Genomic DNA, 17,942 nt, shown 5'->3' with positions numbered 1-17,942 from the left:
CCACCTTCAATCACTTCACCAAGTGATCTGAAAATCCAACCCCGCCATGGTCCCCCTACCCCTCTTCAAGCTCGCAGCACTGCTTGTGCGACACGTCTCCAAATATGGTGCCGTACGTTTCCCCAACGTTAAAGCCTCCAGGCTGCCCAATTGGTGCCTGGACTGGAGGACCTTCGATCTGCCTGACGCCCCCCCCACCCCATGCTGACGCGCGACTCTAGAACCACATCAAGGCCCAAGCCCACGAGTACCCGCGCTTCCGCCAGTTTGCCGCCCGCTACGGCCAATCCATACACCAGATCAACATGCGGCTGAACGTCGCCCTCTTGCGAAATCCCAGCGCCGAAGCAAGAGCGAAGGAAAAAGCCGAGGCCCCGACCGTGAAGACGAAGGAAGAGATCGAGAAGGAGGAGGAGAAGAGGAGGAAAAAGGAAGAACAGGCCCGGATAGAGGCCGAGCAGCAGCAGCAGCAGCAGCAGCAGCAACAACAACAGAGTCAGCAAGGCCAGCAGGGTACGACAGGCATGTTCGGCGTGCGCCAGGGCCACTTCCGCGTGTTCCCCGCGACAAACCTCTGGCGGCGCAAGTTCCGGCCCCTCTCCGAGAACAAGGCCGTCGACCTGTTCGCCGACGTCGTGGGCGACGCCTTCATCCTGAGCGTCGCCATGGGTCTCATCGTCTACGAGTACTGGAAGGCGTCGCAGAAGCCGGACGCCAACCTCGAGCGCATCAAGGACCTCGACGCGCGGTTCGAGCAGCTCCAGCTGCGTGAGGACAAGCTGGAGAAGGACGAGGAGGAGGTCAGGGCCAAGGTCGCCGTGCTCGAGGAGGCGCTGCGGGCGCTGCGGGATCCCAAGACGAAGAAGCCTCTGTGCCCGACATTACAGGCCACCGCTCCCTCCTCGGCTTGAGGCTGGCTGCCGGACGATGGTTGTTCGTATATTTCTGTACATTACGGCTATTCACTGCATAGATGGCTGCGCGAGCCGACCAGCCTGGGGAAAGGAGTTCTTCGGTCCATTGGCGCTGCGGTGGCGCTTGTTCTGATTCATGGCGGTAGCCTCCCTCTCGGGAAAATTTCGACCGGGACACTTGGTTTTCTTTCTGATCTCATCTCATATAGAATCTTGGCATACCTTTATTTAAACTGATATGTTTCTGCTGGTTATGGCGACGCAGACCCTCTTCGTTTACAAACAGGCTTCAAAAGCTTCGCGTCCAGGGCAGCTTGTGCTCTTGCGCGAAAGGCCTCCTCTCAACGCTTGACATTCATGTATTATACAGTTGCTCGAACTCATGACAACAGGCGTCAGAAGACAGCAGTCAGCTACGCCAATGAGCGATCCTCAACATTCTCACATGCTGATCTGACTTGCCTGTCTTTCACACTCGCAAAAGGACACTCCAAGACCTAGCCATGTCTGCAGATTCCAAAGTCAAACATGATTTGATACCAGCGTGTTCATCAGATACCATCATAGTCCAGTTTGAAGCACTGTGCATGCGATAGAACCTGATGTCAAGACATCCCCGTCATTGCGGAAGCTTTTTTCTGGCGTGCTTCAAACCTTCTTTACGAAGAAACTCCTCTTCCTCAAGTGATAAAGTGTATCCCTATCAGTACTCCTATGTATTCCTTGCGTAAACTCTTGCGGCGCATTTTGCTTTTCTTTTGAAACTGGTCAAGAAACTCAAGAGGCCGGTGAGCCGACAACGATGGACACTGATCCTGGGTATCTACTCCTCTCTTCCTTGTCTTTCCAGCGTCCAGATCGACCTGATCACCAGTCGCGACAGCGATCGAGAGGTCACAACACAGACAGTAACAGGCGCGTAGTTTCTATTTGTGGCATTTCAATAATGACATAGGCACTGGCATGCGCCGCATGATCTTCACAGCTTCTCGCATCACCGGCCTTATGCCAAAGGTGAGGAACCTCATGAAGTATGGACCATGTGCATGCGTCACATCAGATCGCGACAGTAGCAACGATCGTAGAGTCTCCAAGCAATACCGAGCAAATAAGAGCATGTTCCCGTGGACCCTCGAGTATGACGCTTCGGATGACGTCCCTGTCTTTCTGTTTCATGCTTGAGACGACAAGCGGGGGGTCGTCCAGATCGAGGACCCCGCCCCGGCTAATCGGCATTCGTTTGTAAAAGATCTCACGGCGACCTGAGAAGTCGTGACAATCAAGTCGCTGACGCCCACACCCTGTCTCGATGCCTTACACAGGTCGTGAAAAGCCGTGGCGATCAGGGCGGGTGGCGTCTGATCCGAGGTCGAAGGCATTCTGCCTAGCCGACCCACTACAGCAACAGCTCAACAACCATTTCTCTGTCATCAAAATCACGACTGGAGCAAAGCAATCAAGTGACGGAAGGGTTTCAGTGTCGGGAAGGGACAAAGACAGTCGCGACTTGAGCTGGGAACAGCTGCGCCCCGGTACCGAGGTCCTGGGTGGGATGAGCCGCCATGAGACGAGTCAGGACAGTAGCGGTCAACATATCACGACGCCCAGTTGGACGGACCGATTGCGACGATTATGAACTGTGCAGCTCTGCAGGACTTTGAGGTCTCATTCGTCTGGTTGTCATGTGACACAATAAGGTTACGATAGACAAGGTAGGAGCCTTGTCTGGCTCTTGCGCGCTGACCCTGAGCTCCTTATAATTGCAACAATCAGCCTGGCTGCCTGTCGTCGTCCAATCAGTCGGCTGGATGAACCAACATCGAGACCCAAGTCTGTGGTTCGCACAAGATTTTGCACGCCATGAGATCACTGATGTTGGACATTCTTTGTGCATTCGGCTGAGCCCGGATCGCCGCTGGACATCTGGCCACGCGAGAGCTCGATAATTCCAGCCAACGTCGAGAGCTGAGTGGCAGGACGACTAGCGTGGAGGTGATTGTTTGGTTGCTGGGACGCAGTAGTGAATGCAGGTGACAAGCCAGTATGCCACTCATGAGGAGGTCTGTATATGTTTGGCTGCTGTCATTGTGTGGTCACAACCGCTGGCGGCGTTGTGCAGCGCCGTTGTAGCCAATGATAGCTGGTCTTGAACCGCTGAGGGCAACCGACGGCGGGGTTGCGGTGGGGATGCCTTTTTTTAGCATCACCCACCGATTTGGATGCACGGCAAACGCAACCTCTTTAACAAGCACATGCCATGGTCGCCAGTCGCTCGCAGATTGAAGCCGGGTCTTTCGATGTCTGTCCTCGCAACTCTTGGCATCTCGCACTATCGATTTCCATCACTGACTGGTCTGGCGATGGGTTGCTCAAGCGGCCAGGAAGGACATGGGGATCTTGGGGATGCACTAGCAACGCCTTTCGCTTGGGTGCAGGACTCCTGACAACGCCTGTGCTGATGCGACCTGAAAGGCCGCACTGGCGTATCGACGACTGCGCAGGAGGCGAACAGACTTGTATCGTTTTTCCCGATTGAGTTTTGCTGGACGGGGGGCTTGTGTGCGGCCTGCCATCCCAAACTGACGGCGGACAGTCTGACGTCTGATGGGTGTCCTACTGAATCGCTCGAAAGTGTCTTGTCATGGGTCATGTTGGAAGAGTTTGGACCGCCAGAACCTGATTAGGATGTACAATTCGTGATGACTCCAAGGGGTTGGGCACAGAGGGTGGTCCGGGTCCCTGGAAGTGCTGATCTTTGACAGCTTGTGCTCTGTGCGGTGTCGATACCTCGTGGGTCGGGTGCGAAACGGGCGCTACCTGGTTGCCTGGTAGCACTGGAGTGGACGGGGTCCACTGCATGAACAAGTTGACCCGATCGAGACGCGACTCTGGGTCGATGACCCTTTGAAATGGCTCGTTCTTTCTAGCAAGACGAATGATCCCAAGCCGGAAGACCGGCGGCTGCACATTGGTCCATCGACGTCGACAAAGGCTGAGAACAGCATGGTCGTGGAAGCTACAAGTACATGCATGTTCATGAGTCGGTGGAGCCAGCGGATGACGATGCTCGCGCAACCCGCTAGACATGCAGGCTCGAAGCCATCTTCACAAGTTCGAGACCCAGTGTTTCCATCGCGACAGCGGTGTGACGGTGCGGGTTACGCTTGTCGTGGTACCAAGCGTGCAAAGGTAGACACTCACCGAGGTACAGAGAGTAGGTAGACAGAGAGAGAGAGAGAGAGAGACCCGGAAGAGACGTCTAGAGTGGAGCTCGGACCCGGAGCCAAAGCCCCAGACCCCTGTCGCTGGCGAGACATGGACAAGTCGTCCATGTGACTTTGTCAAACAGGACTTGCGTCAGCCATGAGATTCTGGAACTGGTGTCTGTCGGAGCTCCCTTGATCAACCGTCTCAGCACATGAGATGGCATAATCACCATGGTATCTTGACTTTGCATGCGCCTGTACATGGGTTGACGGATCGATGCAACGGTTCAGCTGAGTGAAAGGTACGCTCGGTTGCAAGACGGCTTGGAAGGTGCCGGCCGCTGTGCCAGTTATCGGAGGTACCTAAGCAGAGGAACCATCTTAGGTACCGCCTGCTAAGGTGATGGGTGCCGTGTGGCAGTTGCAGGCGGGGAGCACCTTCTTTCCCACCTGCAGGCGGGACGAGAAGGTGCAGACGGCACGAAGGGGAAGAGAGGGGAGGGGGGCTGGGACGATGTTCCTACCATGTAATGACTTACCAAGACCTCTCTCGCTTCACTTCAATCATCGTATCCCACCTAGGTACCTTAGTCTGAATGATTTTTCCTGCTCGTTCGCTCATTTGGACCAATCCCAGAATAAGCTCATGGAATTGTTCACGATCTAACTTGTCCAAAAATCTCCTAGACTGCCAGTGACCCCAGATGCCCCCATCGAGTCACGAGCAGCAGGCAGGGAGGGAAGGAGCCCAGGGCCTTTTTGGCGCCAGCATCTCGTCAGTCTGGGCGGGAGGGAAGGGGCCCCCCCTTGTTACACCCTTGCCTGAGCTGCAGCGGCAAGACCCACCATTGGTCGAAGCTGTTTCTAACCGCCGAGCTTTCACCAATCACACCCTCTTCGAGCATTCTCCTCGTGCTGCCTGCACTTTGGCCCTGGCAATTATCGATTCTGCCCAGATTCAGAACACCATTCTCGACGTCCCGATGCTGGTCCCGTCGCTACCGCATGTCTCTGCAGCCTCTGCAATTCGTACGCTGGGATATCACACTTATGTTTCTCGCCCAGTCTAGTGGCTTAGCCCGCCACATTTTCCCCTCTCAGAAGAAGCCGCCCTCGATTACCCATGCGCCCAGGTCGCCAGTGTGACCACATCCGGGGCCTCCTCGAACCGCATGCTGCATGATGAACGGCAAAAGGCCTCGCCCAGCGGCCACCGGCCAGAGGCCATCGGCTACGCATGGGATGGCTGGCCCAGAGTGATTGCCCCCCTCCCCTCTTCCCGTCCATCCAGATCGCAACGGTCGGTCTGATAAAACAGCCTCTGCCGCCGCTTCAACAACCCCTTCCCCGTCCCCTACCCAACTGTCTGATCTTCAAACCTCTTCATGCGCCAGCCCACATCGCAAACCACGAAAGACAGACTCTCCATCCCTGAAGACGATCACGTATCAGACTCCACCTCTTACGCACCGACAACCAGACTTGCCTTGCTCACCCACGACCTTCCACGGCCACGACCTGCGACGCACTACCGGCATTTGCACCAGACAGCACCAGACCCCAGCGCAAGCCCGCAAAACAGAAGAGCCTCAGATCCCCTCAACCTAACCACCTCCTCGCCCACTTCTCTCTGACACGCGATCGCCCAACCCTTGGACGCCGCGCCTCTTCCTCCCACCGTTCACGTCTCAATGTTGCTCGGATGCCAGCTGTCATCATAGATCAGATCACCAGAACCTGGATCGCGAAAGACTTGCGCCGCTGCTTGACCCATCGCCTGCCCTATCGTCAGTGTCGCGTTCGAGGCCCACCCAGAGACGTCCCATACCCTGCTCATCCTGGGCCGTCGTTCCCTTCACCACCCGTCCCAGATCCCAGCCTCTGACACAGGCCCCTCGACACCAGACACAAGCTTTTGCTTCGCCTTGGTGTCCTGCCCTCCGGGCGAGGGCCATTCCCCCTCCACCAAACCCTCGTCGCCTTGTCGACCCCAGACCCCCGTCCATCGTCTACGCTCCGAGGGTCGTGCTCCTCCGACTTCAGACACCCTTCTCTCGTCCGGAGTCTCTCCATCCCAATATAGAGCCGCCCATTCCCCGCCAACAGACAGGTGACACTTTTGGCCTTCTTCTCTGCCAGCGCTGTGCACTTGCCTAGTCGATAGCATTCTTTAATATCGGCTCACTTTTTACCGTTTCGACGTTCTCTTCTCCTCCGCAGGTCCGGCACCTCACCTTCCTTTCTTCCACCCGTCTAGGACTCATTTGCAACTCTCGACCGGGTCGACTTTTCTCTCCTTTTTTTCGGTGTCTTTATTTGGTTCGGGCTCCGGTTAGCTTTGGCAACGAGGTTTCTTTTGCTTGATTCGAATTACCGTCAGACGAATCGAACTTTCGCCATTACATCGCCAGGCCTTCTCGTCATTTGGGTCTCAAGACAAGCTCGGGAGACGACTGCCGCAAGGACATCGACGACTTGTCGATCAGCAAGGAGACGCAGGACAAACCAGAAAGAGACAGGATTAGAAGGACGGTGTAACCTGGAACCATGGGTCGCCTCATCAAGAACCACTGGGCTCGCCTCATCGTCATGACAGCATCAGCCTGTAAGTCCTATCGCCATGAGATGCGAAGTTGTCAAGTCACTTACACTCAAATAGACCAAGTTGCCGCTGCCATCGAAGGCTTCTTCTGGCCTAAGATCTTCTGGGACTTCCTCACCAAGACATTGGATCCGGCTGTCAAGCCTATACCGGCCCTTCAGATCATAAATCTGGTCATGGGCTTATTCATGTTCGCTCTCGAATGGCCTATGCCTCTACTTGCCGGCACGGCACTTCACCGCAGCCTCGAGTTCCGTCTCGTCATGTTGCCTCTTACCACCCTCGCCGCCTCTCTCCTTTACCAGGCGACGAACCCAGCAATCTACTACCTCACCGCCCTGATTGTGTACTTCTGGGCTTACAGCGAGGGCGAGGTATGACTAGCCATCTCTTCTTCCGTGAGCTTCACGACTGACCTGGTTGTAGATTATTTGCGCAAGCCCCTGGTCTCTGCCCCAACGAGCCCGCTCCAGCGGTCCACGCGTATAACCCACGACAAAACTCAACGACACACATCGCCATCACCTTTCCCCCAAATCCATGTACTATATGCCGCGATGCCTCGACCTCGCAGGAGAATCCCAGAGGGACTTTCACCTGGCAGAGAGGCGGAGCCTGTATATTCAGCCAACAGACGAGCAAGACAATTGGTCTGGACGATCGGCAACCCCAAACAAACAAAGCACACAAAAAAAGATTACTATCGAAAGACATTTCTTATTTTATCATCTATTTTTTTTTATCACTCTGGCTCTTCAATCTCTCCCAGATCGGAGCAACATCTGATCTCTCATGGCATCAAGCAGCGGCGTTTTCGTTTTAGGAATCTCTCAACCATCATCTCGCGATGAGCGGAATTGGGAAACAGGGCAGGATTTTACGAGAGCGAGAGTGAGTGAGGGAGGGCAGATGAAGCACGCTCAACGTCTCATACCCTGGGAGTGGTGGCAGCAGGATTCGACGTGAGAAGCTGAGGCCAGGCCGACGACCAGCAGACCTGTCTCAGCAGTCTGAGGTTTCGCCCCGGCCAAGAACCTGCTTCCCCGCGGTTCTCTGGTATCTGCCCCCTGGCTGCCAGCACAACAGGAGGCGTGCGCTGAGGCCTGGAGGAGACGGCACGGGCCACCCTGGGTCACGGCGCCTGGTCAGGTAGAGCAGGCAGCTAGCTAGCCAGCATCACAGTAATGTCAGCACAAGACCACAACAATTCTCCGAATCAGTGACGTCGTCCACACGCCTTGGTCCTTCCTCTGACGTGCTCCCTGGCTTTGCCCTTGCTCGCTGCAGTGAGGGTTGCGAACATGGCCCCTACGCAAGTTCATGCGTAACATCGTGCGTGCCATGAGGAAAAACCAGGCAAGCAGCTCAAACTCTCCAAGTGAGCATGTTTGTGTCGAGCAAGCGGGCGTGATGCCTCTTCTTGGCCGCCGTTGTAAAGCATGTGGGGGAGAAAGGGGGGGTCCCAGCTTCGAAACATGTCGGAAACTGTGTGTTGGGAGGGACGATGGAGGGTGGGCGCCAGCAGAGGGGGCGCCAAGGGAGGGGGGGGGGGGGGGCTGAGGCCACTGGGCGGGCTGGGCATCTGATGTTCGGTCTGGCCCCGTCGAAAGGGACTTCATCGCACTCTGAACCAATATTGATGCTTTTCATCTGGTCATTCATTTGACCCATGCGCATTGTGAGTTTTTTTCTTTATTTTATTTTATTGTTCAATTCATTCATACACCCGCTGCTCTTTCTGGTGTTCTTGTGCTGGGGGGTTCTGCTGACTGACCGGCCTTCGACCAGCGGGGCTCGCACCTCACTCGAGTTCAGGCCCCTTGGAGCCGCAAGGGCGCTAACCTGATTGGAGCAACTGTTCATCGTGGAGGGTGGACAGACCCGACGGCGGCTACGGCCAAGGAACATGTCTGCTCCAGCAACGCTGGACGGTCCTTTGGGTGGTGACTCGGGAACCGCCTCGACGGCGTTCCCTTTCGTTCGAGGGGGCGTGAGTTTCTCGAGCCCTCGTGGCTAGTCTGGGGCCGTTGCGTACGCTGCTGAGACCCGGCAGCGACGGGAAGACATACTTTATTCTAGCCCAACTCTGAGTGACCTTGTCATGTCGCATCAAGATCACGAAGGACTTGGCATTATGTTCAGAGCCCACCGTCGGTCTCCCCACAGCAGTTTCCGAGGGTTGTCAATTCGCATTCGGGGGAGGGGATTCGACAGAGGCCGATTACCTTAGGAGGGCTGAGGCTACAACGGCGGGGGAATGGAGTTGGGAGCACTGGCCTCGAGGCACTTGAGCTCAGCGACGATATTTCCCGAAAGGCCAATAGGCCTTTGCTGAACTCCTTTGCCAGTTCAACATGATCCTGGAGCACATCATATACCTTTATCAAAAGAACTTCTGGCCTTGTCGAGAGGAGCCTGGGTTCGCCCTGCGGACTGGTTCGGGCAGCATGTGCAGTTCTTCAACACGCCCAGCTTATCCAACACCCGCATCAACAACGCCAACCAGATTGGCCACGTAATAGGCCGACACTTTCACTTTCTGTAATGGCAAACTTCGCGCGCTTCGACAGAGGCTGACTAACGCACTGTGTCCGAGGCATCTCATAGGTTTCCTAAGAATGATCCTTTAGCCAGTATGCCTTTCCGGTTATCGCGAGACATCCTGAGCCGATACCAACATGCGTGTGACTGCACTTACGCGCCATGTATCCCATGCTCGGACGGCAGCAAGACTCCGTGTCAAGGTGGGATGATTCCAGAACACTGCCAGGGTCAGAATGCCTTCAAGTGGACGTGCTGTCAACTAACGTACGCAGCGCTGAAACTGGTGACACAGGCATTAGCTTCTTCCTCGCCTCGATTCTCGACCATGACCGCAAGGGTTTGCGCAAGTTACGCCACCGTTCAGGCAAGGAGAAAGGACGGGAGCCCCCTTCGAAGCAGGAAACACGCTTGCTCTGAAGTCCGGGAAGGGATTGCTACGGCTTCCTGGCTCCTCGCACGATAGGGGTCAGGCATCCCCAACCCCAGGTCAGTCAATTACCTAAGGTACGCAGTACCTGTGGCATGGAAGGGGCTTACGCTGTGGATTGGTTTTGGCGCCTCGATCGTCACGCCGAGCTCACGTAGGCTAAAGGGCACCTAGCTTTGGGGGCCATGAGCCTTCCAAGGCTGCAGAATGAAGCGCTTGCGGAGGTGACGAGGATGAGAAGAACAGCGCAAGACTTGATGGTGGCGTTTGCTGGGGATTTGGTGGTCAAGGTATCGTTGGACGTCAAGTGTAAATCAGGGATCGGCAGAGTTTGCTCGAGATAGGAGTAAATCAACATGGGAGCATCCATGGTGAAGTATCATCCCTTGACCTCTACATATGCTAACGTCTACTCATTTGGCCTTCTAGACCCGGTCGTATCCCCCGACTCAGGCAACAGGGGGTAGCTCTTCATGATAACACGCCGGCTGGGACGCCGCTCAGACAAGGTTGGGGTTTGTCCGTTATGTTTTTGCATTAAGGCTAAGCCTGGTATACATGGGAGGCTCTAATGGCCTATGGTCTCCCGCAATCGAGTGGAACTGGTGTCTTCCATGTCTGACGGCCGAGCTGCCTACGTGGCAAGGATGCAGCATATCTCCCATTCAGATAGGAAGCCTCCGGGATCATCGAACGATTCGCAAGAGAGGTGGTGAACGAAAGCTTAGCTAGAGAGATGCTGGTTGCACGACCACCTTGTTACTGGTTCGACCAGTTACCATTGTATAGGCCTAGGGCCTATGCTATACCTCAATGAATACAGCCCAGTTCAATCAACGATATCAAGTTAATGTATATCCTCTGAGCTTAATTAGATAGCTAGCTACTGCAGGGCGCCTACGACCTCGTGAGAGCTATCACTAAGCCCCTTTGGGGCGGACCGTAGCATTGTCGACTTGCCGATGTTCGGAGGTTGCCGTTCGTAACTAGATTGCATACATAATTATTATGGCAAATACGAATGCGTGAACGGAGGAAAAGAGTTAAATGCGTGAGGGGGAATCTTCAGGGTTATGTTTTGGAAGTAATGCATGTGATGGAGCGAGGTTGGACTGGTCTATCATGCCAATTGGTTCGTTATCGTTAACTAGGTACCCATATGGAATCTCCTGGCACTTCCAATAGTACCAGATATTGTCAAGACCCTCGACGGTTTGAACAGTGGATAAGATGGGTCACAGAGAACTTCTGTGTATTTGTGGCTGATTACACCAGCCACGGAAGCCTCCACACCAACACAGAAAAGCTCAGTCTCGGCCAGCTCCAAGGAGCAAGGTGCTGCACCATGGCCCGCCGGTTACTGGGACCCTGCAAACCCCATCTCGAGAACCACGGTGAGCCAGAGCATGCTACGAACCACATGAGCCTCTGCATAGGATTTAGTCTCGCCGCAAGTCATGCAAGATCAAACATTATAATGTGATGAGACAAAAGCAAGGTTGTGATCAATGTCGGGTTTCTGTATTTGTATCAAAGCTGGCTGGTGAAGAGAATCTTCCCCAACCAGACGCCATATGCGCCAGTCTTGGGAGAACCCCCCTCTCCCCCCGCTCATCTCGCGGTTCCCTTTCCTTTCCTTTGACTGGCTTTGGCTGCGCCGATGCGGGGGGATGTGTGCGACAAATACAAACAAGAAGCCCCGATCATCGATCCTTCCTGGTGCCTGAAAATATGGCGCCCTCACATTTGTTTGCATCTACCCCTCATTTGCGGGAGTGACGTCGTCGCTATCATTACCAATAAATCCCTGTTCTGACCCCGTCAAGTCATGATTAGAGCGTCAGGGGAGGGTGTGGGTTGAGCTCCTGGACCACGAGTGCTCCGGAGCGCCATCCGATCCGTCGGGCGATCGTGACTGACACTGCACGAGGCGCGTCTAGTGAGCGGCCATGGGGCCCTTGGAGTCGTTCTTCGGTCCCTGGCGGCCGGCCATCTGCAGGTTGACGACATGTCAGTCTTGTCTCTCGAATCTTGGTGGGCGGGGCAGCGGGGTGGAGGCGGGGCTCGTCGGTGGGGTGATCGCGATTGCAGGTAGAAGAACGCGACCGCGAAGCAGGAACCAAAACGTACCTCGTAGGGCTGGGCGTCACCCTTCTCAAGGATCTGCTTGATGACCTTGTCCTCGTCCTCGCTGCCAAAGGCGTTCTCAAGCTCCTGCTTGGAGGCGGTGTCGAGGTGGCTGTTACCAATGAAGATCTTGAAGGCGGAGATGAAGTGGGCGAGGGGAACGCTCTTGTCATCCTGCCACTTCTTGTAGGTCTCGGGGTCCTCAACAAGAACGCTGAATTCGCTGTTGGCGATCTTGTAGGTGACCTTGGTCTGGGAAACCTCTCCTCGAACCATGATTGCTGTTTTTGTGTGGTGGTTACTGTTGTGGTGGTAGAGAAGTGAATTGAGTTGTCTGAAAGACGGAATTGAGGTGAGGAATTGCTTTTTTGGGGGGGGTATCTTGGGGAGTGATGGTATTGAGGGGAAGTGCGAGACACGAACGAGGAGAAAGGCTGATTTAATACCAGCGAGGGGGAGAGACAAGGACAGCTCAGCTCAGCTCATTCGATCCGGTCAAGCCCAGCTCACGGTGGAAGCTCTTGCCAGCTTGCGGTCACACTACGTCATCATCTCGGCATCGAGCTTCTACGGTGCACCTGGTTTGACTGACTGCCCCTCTCTGCCCCGCCAGACTGCCTGCCCAGCCTCACAGTGCTGCAATCACACTGTCTCACTGCCCCGCCCCGCGACATTTTTCCTCACGATTTCTTTCCTTTTCGCCCTGGCCCGCTGGGCAAGCTCCCCCCCAGCCGCTACGTCATTTCCAACTACCTGCATATACCGAAGGTACGTGCCAGCACTGGAAAGACAACGTAACTGACCGGCCGGCTCCATTTCCGTTCTGAGCACCAGCTTCAAGTGACATCCCACATTTGAGCTGCCCCTGCCAGCCTGCAGATCATCGCCTGTCATCGGCCTTTCCCCTGAATGGCAGCCGGCTCAAGCTCCTTAGCTGATGTGCAGTGTGCCAGTCGGCCGACGACCCGACATCAACCTTGCGCCTGGGTCACACTTGTGGTTGAAAGCCGCTCTTGTGCGCTGCCGTGACATTAATAATAAGGAGGGTAAATCTATGAGTTTCCAGTCTCCCTGTCCGGTAAGGGGTATAAGCCATAGTGAAAAGGGACAAAAAGCCATCCAGCCATATATCTCATGCTCATGCAATCAATCCAAACGCCCTTGATCAGTCATCAAGCCCATCCTCCACCGTCTTATGAATGCTACATATATGAGGTTTACCCTCTTCTGCAGCCCTCCGAGTACACATGTTGGACCTGCTGCCTCTAACGGAAGAAGCTGCGAATACCTTGTATCATTACGTCTCTGTTGAGCACACCGACCTTGCCCCACCGGCTAGGCCCCGCCCCGTGCGCAAGTTTGGCCTTCTTCGCAGCCCGTTTGGCTGCCATGGAGCAGGGCTCCTCTTTCACCGAACCGGTGGGTGTCGCCGAGCACGGTCGGGGGGTTGGTGGCACCGGCCTACCCCGTCTTGTGCCCTTCCTGACAGAGCGGCCGCCTGTCGGGGAATCCTGTAGCGTCTTGATGTCCTTGCGACCAATGTCCTTCATCACGACATCTTCGTCATGGTGTTGAGCTTCTGCACTCCCTTGACCAAGAACCTCGATTGGCGTCGGCACCAACGCAGCCCCCGTAGGCGCGTTGCCTGGATCCTTCTTCTCGGACTCGTCCCGAATTCGATGCAGAATGGCGCCACACGTCGGTCCGGCATGGAGGTCACCGTCTTGCTCAGTCCATGATCTGCTCACTCTCGATAACTTGGATACTGGTCTCCGCATTTCGAGAACATCGGCAGCCTCGTCTTCGCCGATGAGTTTCGTCATGCTCACAACACTGTTCGACCGCTTCGTAAAAGAACTAGTGATGCTTGTGACACTCAGCTTCCGCATCATAGTGCTCGCGGAGCTTCTGACAAGATTCTCGCTCCTCGACCTCCCTGTCATGCTAGGGAAAGGGAGAACGTCGCGACTCCAGATATCCGACAACAGGGCTTCGAGTCGCGCGCGTTCGGCACGATGCGGTGCCAGCACCGGCACTCTGTATGCAGAGGTTGATAAGAGCGATTGCGATCTGTTGATCGTTGGGTTCAGAGGCAATGCAGGTGCCTCGCGAACGTCACTGGTATTCTTCAGAATGACCTGGCATAGAGGTGTTTTCGAGCCAATGGTCATCGCCCGATGCATGGAAATCCGTCGCGCCACCGTACCTACTTCGTACTCAGTCACTTGAACAAACATCGCGCCGGCGAAGGATTCAAACTGACCTGGTTTTCCAAAGACTGTGCCCAGGCTTCGAATGTCGAGCGACATCGAGCTGTACAACAGGTTGGGGTCGGATTGCTCTTGACATTCCTTCGCTGACTGCTCCAGACGGCCACGCCACTCGTCTTGTTCTCGGGGATTACATGCCGTCATGACCATTTCGTACAATTGAGAATCACATTCAAAGACGATCTTCCACGAAAAAGGTGCAGTGTGACACTGGAGTCCTTTTGGGAATGTGAATTCTGTGGACCTTAGAGGCACTGGGCAAATCAAGTGGTGACATACCTCGACCATTATCAGGCTCCTCGACTTTGATACCATTGAGACTGATGCATGCCTCAATCGTGTAAATTTGATCAGCCTTGCCTGCCGACGCCAGACACAGCACATCATTATAGAGAAGGCAGACCATATATCGGCCACAAACACCCTCACGAGCCTGCCAGCAGACGTGGAGGGCACCGCAAAGTTCGATGTGGCCAAATGAACGTATCCTGGTCTTCGTCGCCGCGTCGATGCGCTATGCTAAGGTTAGCCCACCCTATTTCTTTTCGAGAATCGTCTCAAACTTACTTGATCAAGGAAGACAAGACGATCCTGTAAGATCCATGTCTTTTGCAGGGTGGTCCTCATAAAGGCGTCATTCGTAGCGCGATTGATTTCGGCTGTCGCCTCCCGAAGCCGTAACAGAGCACTTTCGACCTCCATGTGAGAATTAGGGTCATCGACTACAGGGGTATACTTGAGAAGCTCGGCAAAAAGCAAAGGATATTTACACATCCTTTGGATCGGCTACACGTAGGTCAGGATACGGTCCCCCAACACTACAACGCAGTCAACTTACCTTGACGAGAAGATCTCCAATAGTTAACGATTTCCTCGACTGGTCGAACCGGGAGTTCACAGGACCCAAAGAGGATGCCAAAGCCTCCAATCCCTTTTGATAATCTTCCCAGTGTGGCATTTTGCGCTGTGTCGAAGCCATGTCTTTAATCATCATCTCATACTTAGCCCCATATTCTTCATAGATGAAGAACTGGTTCATCTGTTGACGTCAGATGTTTCTCCATGGAAGAGGCTGATGAAGGGGACTTCATACCTTCCTGCTGAAAACCCTCGCAACATCACCTGCTATTTGAGCTTCTGAGCCAATGCTCGGTGCTTCTCTGATCCACGGCGCGGGGTGGTGGTGCTCCGGAACGGCGTCGAGACTGCGCCATCTTCGGTGGCCTTGACCTGTGGAAGCAGCCGGGGGCCGAGGAAAGTCAGGCAGCGCATACTCCGAGTCTGGAACAACGCGATGAAGATCACTGAGGATTTCCTCGTGCAACTGGATAATGTCTGTGAGGTTACGATTGATCGAAGAACGCATGCCCAGCGGCAGCGTTGGAAGAGAAGCGAGAAGCGTGACGTAAACCTAAATTGTTGTCAGTGACAGAGAAATTACAAGGCAACACACTCTCGCGTGCTCACATTCATGAGGAAACGAACATCGCCGATGTACCCTTCCTCGGTGCTGATAAGCTCTTCGAGGATGCGGCGGCGCTGCAGCGATCGCTCGGTGGCAGCTGGATCGTGGGCTAATGTCCGGTCTCCATAGCCACTATCCTCTGACACTCTCGCAGCAGTAAAAGACGCCCTGCTACTACGTTCAGTCCGTGAGTGCCGGCAAGCCAGGCCTGGGTCCTTCATCGGACGCGTGACGATGCTGGCACTAGCAAGACTGACGCTGGCGCTTTTCACAGCTGCGACAAAATCGAAGGACGAGCCCGAGGATGAAGACCTGTGATGGGCCCTCCTTGGAGACTGTGGCGACCAGCAGACAGGACTGGAAGGATCCCCGGAGGTGTCGTGGCCGTTGTCAACCGAGTCGGCACGGTGCCTGGCTCGACGGTGCAAGGCTTTCATCCACTTGCGGAAGGGAATGCTGTCTTCGAGCAGCCGATCGTTATTTGAGCCCCGCGTAAGGCACGTGGTTTGTCCATTGGGTGGCAATGAGTACGGGCTGGCACCGACGGAGTGGCGCATGTCGTTGTCGTGGAGAGGAATACTGAAAGCTGTCATGCTATCCAAGGTGTTCAAGACGTCGATGCCCTCAATGTGCAAGCCATCCAAGGAAGACGAGAGCTCGACATGATCGAAGGATTCATCCAGGTCACTGGCGAAATCGATGTGACGCGGCGGATAAGGAACAGGCGTCGTCGATTCGGGTTTGAGGGTGATACGGAGGGACGAATCTGAACAAGAGGCCAGAGAGGGAGCGTCGACAAGCGCCATAGTGGGCTCACGGACAATGGCCGAATCCAAGAAAACAGCGAGTAAGATGCAGATCGAACTCCAGGATACCAAAAAGATTGAGATCGTGTTGGGCGAACTCAATACATGCTGTCGCGGTAGCAGGTAGCAGGTAGCAGGATGAAGGTCGCAAAGCTACTCTGACGGTCTGGCGTCTCGCGCAAGCAGCTGCTTGGAAGTTGAGCTTCTCCAAGGTTTGACGATGCCAAGGCGGGAGGTAAGACGGCGGGAATTGGAAGTTGATGCAGATGTACAGGTCGGGCAACTATCAGGCAGCCTTGGGCCGGACAGAGAAGGGGGAAGGCAGGAAGGAGGAAAGACGGAACGGAAAGATGGAGATCAAGAGCTGGTATGTGTTGGCCACAAAAAAAAATAAAAAATACAGCAAGTGCGGTAAGATACGACAAGATCTGGACCTGGGCAGGCGAAGGTGAATGACGCCTTCCTGCCTTACCCTGCGTGGGTGTTTTCTGCTCACGCTCCGTACCTTATGAGATTGCGTCTCACCGGGGCGCATAAGTGGATTGAGGCAGGCAGAAGAAGCGAGAAGGAAAGAAAAAAGCAGCAAGTCGATTCAGACTGTCGAGTTGGCAGGGAAGAATCATGTCTGGGGCACGCACAGTAATACACCGACTTTCAGAGGCCAGCTCCTGTTGTCTTTGAAAAAAAGGATCCGTCTCGAGGGGCGACATGGCCTCGACTTTGGTCGCCTTGCGATGGAAGCGCATCTTGCGTTTCTGCTCTCGGGAATTAAGGTCTCCTAGCTTCGCCTCGATCGAAGCCGTATCTCGAGACTAAAAGCTGCAAGTGGAGGTGATACCACAGCGTCGGAACTGCTGTGACCACTCACCAGTGCCACTTGCGAGCGAATCGGTCTTAGGGGTTGCTTGTTGACGAATGTGCTTGGGGGATCAACAACAAGGAATGCTTGCCGCTACGGCATGCAATGCCAATACCGGGCCAAGGAATATGTAGATGGTCCCAGAGCTCCAGTAGCATTGTCCCACGCTGCATCGCCTCGTCTGGCCGCCGGCCTACATGTACAGGAGGGCTCAGCCTGGGTACGACGCATAGATCTACGGCCATCTCACCTCAGGCGCTCCCGGCTGGGACAAGAGAGTTGCACAAGCGGGGTGTTCGGGTCGGAGTTGGAGGAGGAGGCGTGCATAAGTGCTCCCCATGGCTGAAGCCATGATGCGCGAGACCGGAGGGAGATGAAGGCAAGACACGGCAGGCCGGGGCCACTGAGCATCAAGCATGAACCCACAGGGCCCAGGGACCAGGACATGACGGCAACTAATCAAGGTCCATCGAGATCTAGCTCCCGCGCTGATCTAAATGTAAGAATCGCATGCTGCTGGAAAAAATGGGGAAAAGGGCCGAGCTCCGTCATGCCATGGTGTCAAAATCACGACGTCAAGCTGTGAAGCTGCTTCGGATGAGATGGTCAGCTCAAGCTACCTTATTACCTACCTACCTAGGTAGGTAGGTACCTTAGGTACCTTAGGTACCTTAGCTTTAGCGTTGTGAGGGGATGAGGCTTGGGCGTGTCGCCGGGGATGA

General features: G+C 54.9%; 4 protein-coding genes across 4 annotated transcripts; 2 read left to right on the top strand and 2 right to left on the bottom strand.

Annotated features, from left to right (window-relative positions):
* Positions 1–46: 46 nt before the first annotated feature.
* On the top strand, positions 47–911 carry VDAG_03136 (uncharacterized protein; the record flags this gene model as incomplete). The annotated part of the gene is made up of 2 exons (XM_009657001.1): positions 47–112; positions 222–911. The coding sequence occupies 2 exons, from the start codon at positions 47–49 to the stop codon at positions 909–911; spliced, it is 756 nt and encodes a 251-aa protein (XP_009655296.1).
* Positions 912–6,140: 5,229 nt separating this feature from the next.
* On the top strand, positions 6,141–7,410 carry VDAG_03135 (PRO41 protein). Its single transcript, XM_009657000.1, has 3 exons — positions 6,141–6,725; positions 6,780–7,096; positions 7,149–7,410. The coding sequence occupies exons 1-3, from the start codon at positions 6,668–6,670 to the stop codon at positions 7,209–7,211; spliced, it is 438 nt and encodes a 145-aa protein (XP_009655295.1). The 5' UTR covers positions 6,141–6,667; the 3' UTR covers positions 7,212–7,410.
* Positions 7,411–11,629: 4,219 nt separating this feature from the next.
* VDAG_03134 (uncharacterized protein) lies at positions 11,630–12,096 on the bottom strand (the record flags this gene model as incomplete). The annotated part of the gene is made up of 2 exons (XM_009656999.1): positions 11,630–11,686; positions 11,824–12,096. The coding sequence occupies 2 exons, from the start codon at positions 12,094–12,096 to the stop codon at positions 11,630–11,632; spliced, it is 330 nt and encodes a 109-aa protein (XP_009655294.1).
* Positions 12,097–13,085: 989 nt separating this feature from the next.
* Positions 13,086–16,361, bottom strand: VDAG_03133 (RSP protein; the record flags this gene model as incomplete). Its single annotated transcript, XM_009656998.1, has 6 exons — positions 13,086–14,212; positions 14,370–14,604; positions 14,658–14,876; positions 14,929–15,129; positions 15,184–15,501; positions 15,558–16,361. 6 exons carry the CDS (start codon positions 16,359–16,361, stop codon positions 13,086–13,088), a joined length of 2,904 nt encoding a protein of 967 aa, XP_009655293.1.
* Positions 16,362–17,942: the final 1,581 nt, after the last annotated feature.

This window comes from Verticillium dahliae, genomic scaffold (genome assembly GCF_000150675.1).
Source record: "Verticillium dahliae VdLs.17 supercont1.5 genomic scaffold, whole genome shotgun sequence".
Lineage (NCBI taxonomy): Eukaryota > Fungi > Ascomycota > Sordariomycetes > Glomerellales > Plectosphaerellaceae > Verticillium > Verticillium dahliae.
The sequence above is the reverse complement of the archived record's forward strand: the minus strand, read 5'-3'. Positions and strand labels throughout refer to the sequence as shown.

What these genes read in the sequence shown, in the direction of transcription:
- VDAG_03135 (XM_009657000.1), top strand. Translation starts at nt 6,668, where the DNA reads ATGGGTCGCCTCATCAAGAACCACTGGGCTCGCCTCATCGTCATGACA. An exon ending in CGTCATGACAGCATCAGCCT is followed by an intron (nt 6,726 to 6,779) that starts GTAAGTCCTATC and finishes ACACTCAAATAG; the next exon opens with ACCAAGTTGCCGCTGCCATC. An exon ending in GGGCTTACAGCGAGGGCGAG is followed by an intron (nt 7,097 to 7,148) that starts GTATGACTAGCC and finishes ACCTGGTTGTAG; the next exon opens with ATTATTTGCGCAAGCCCCTG.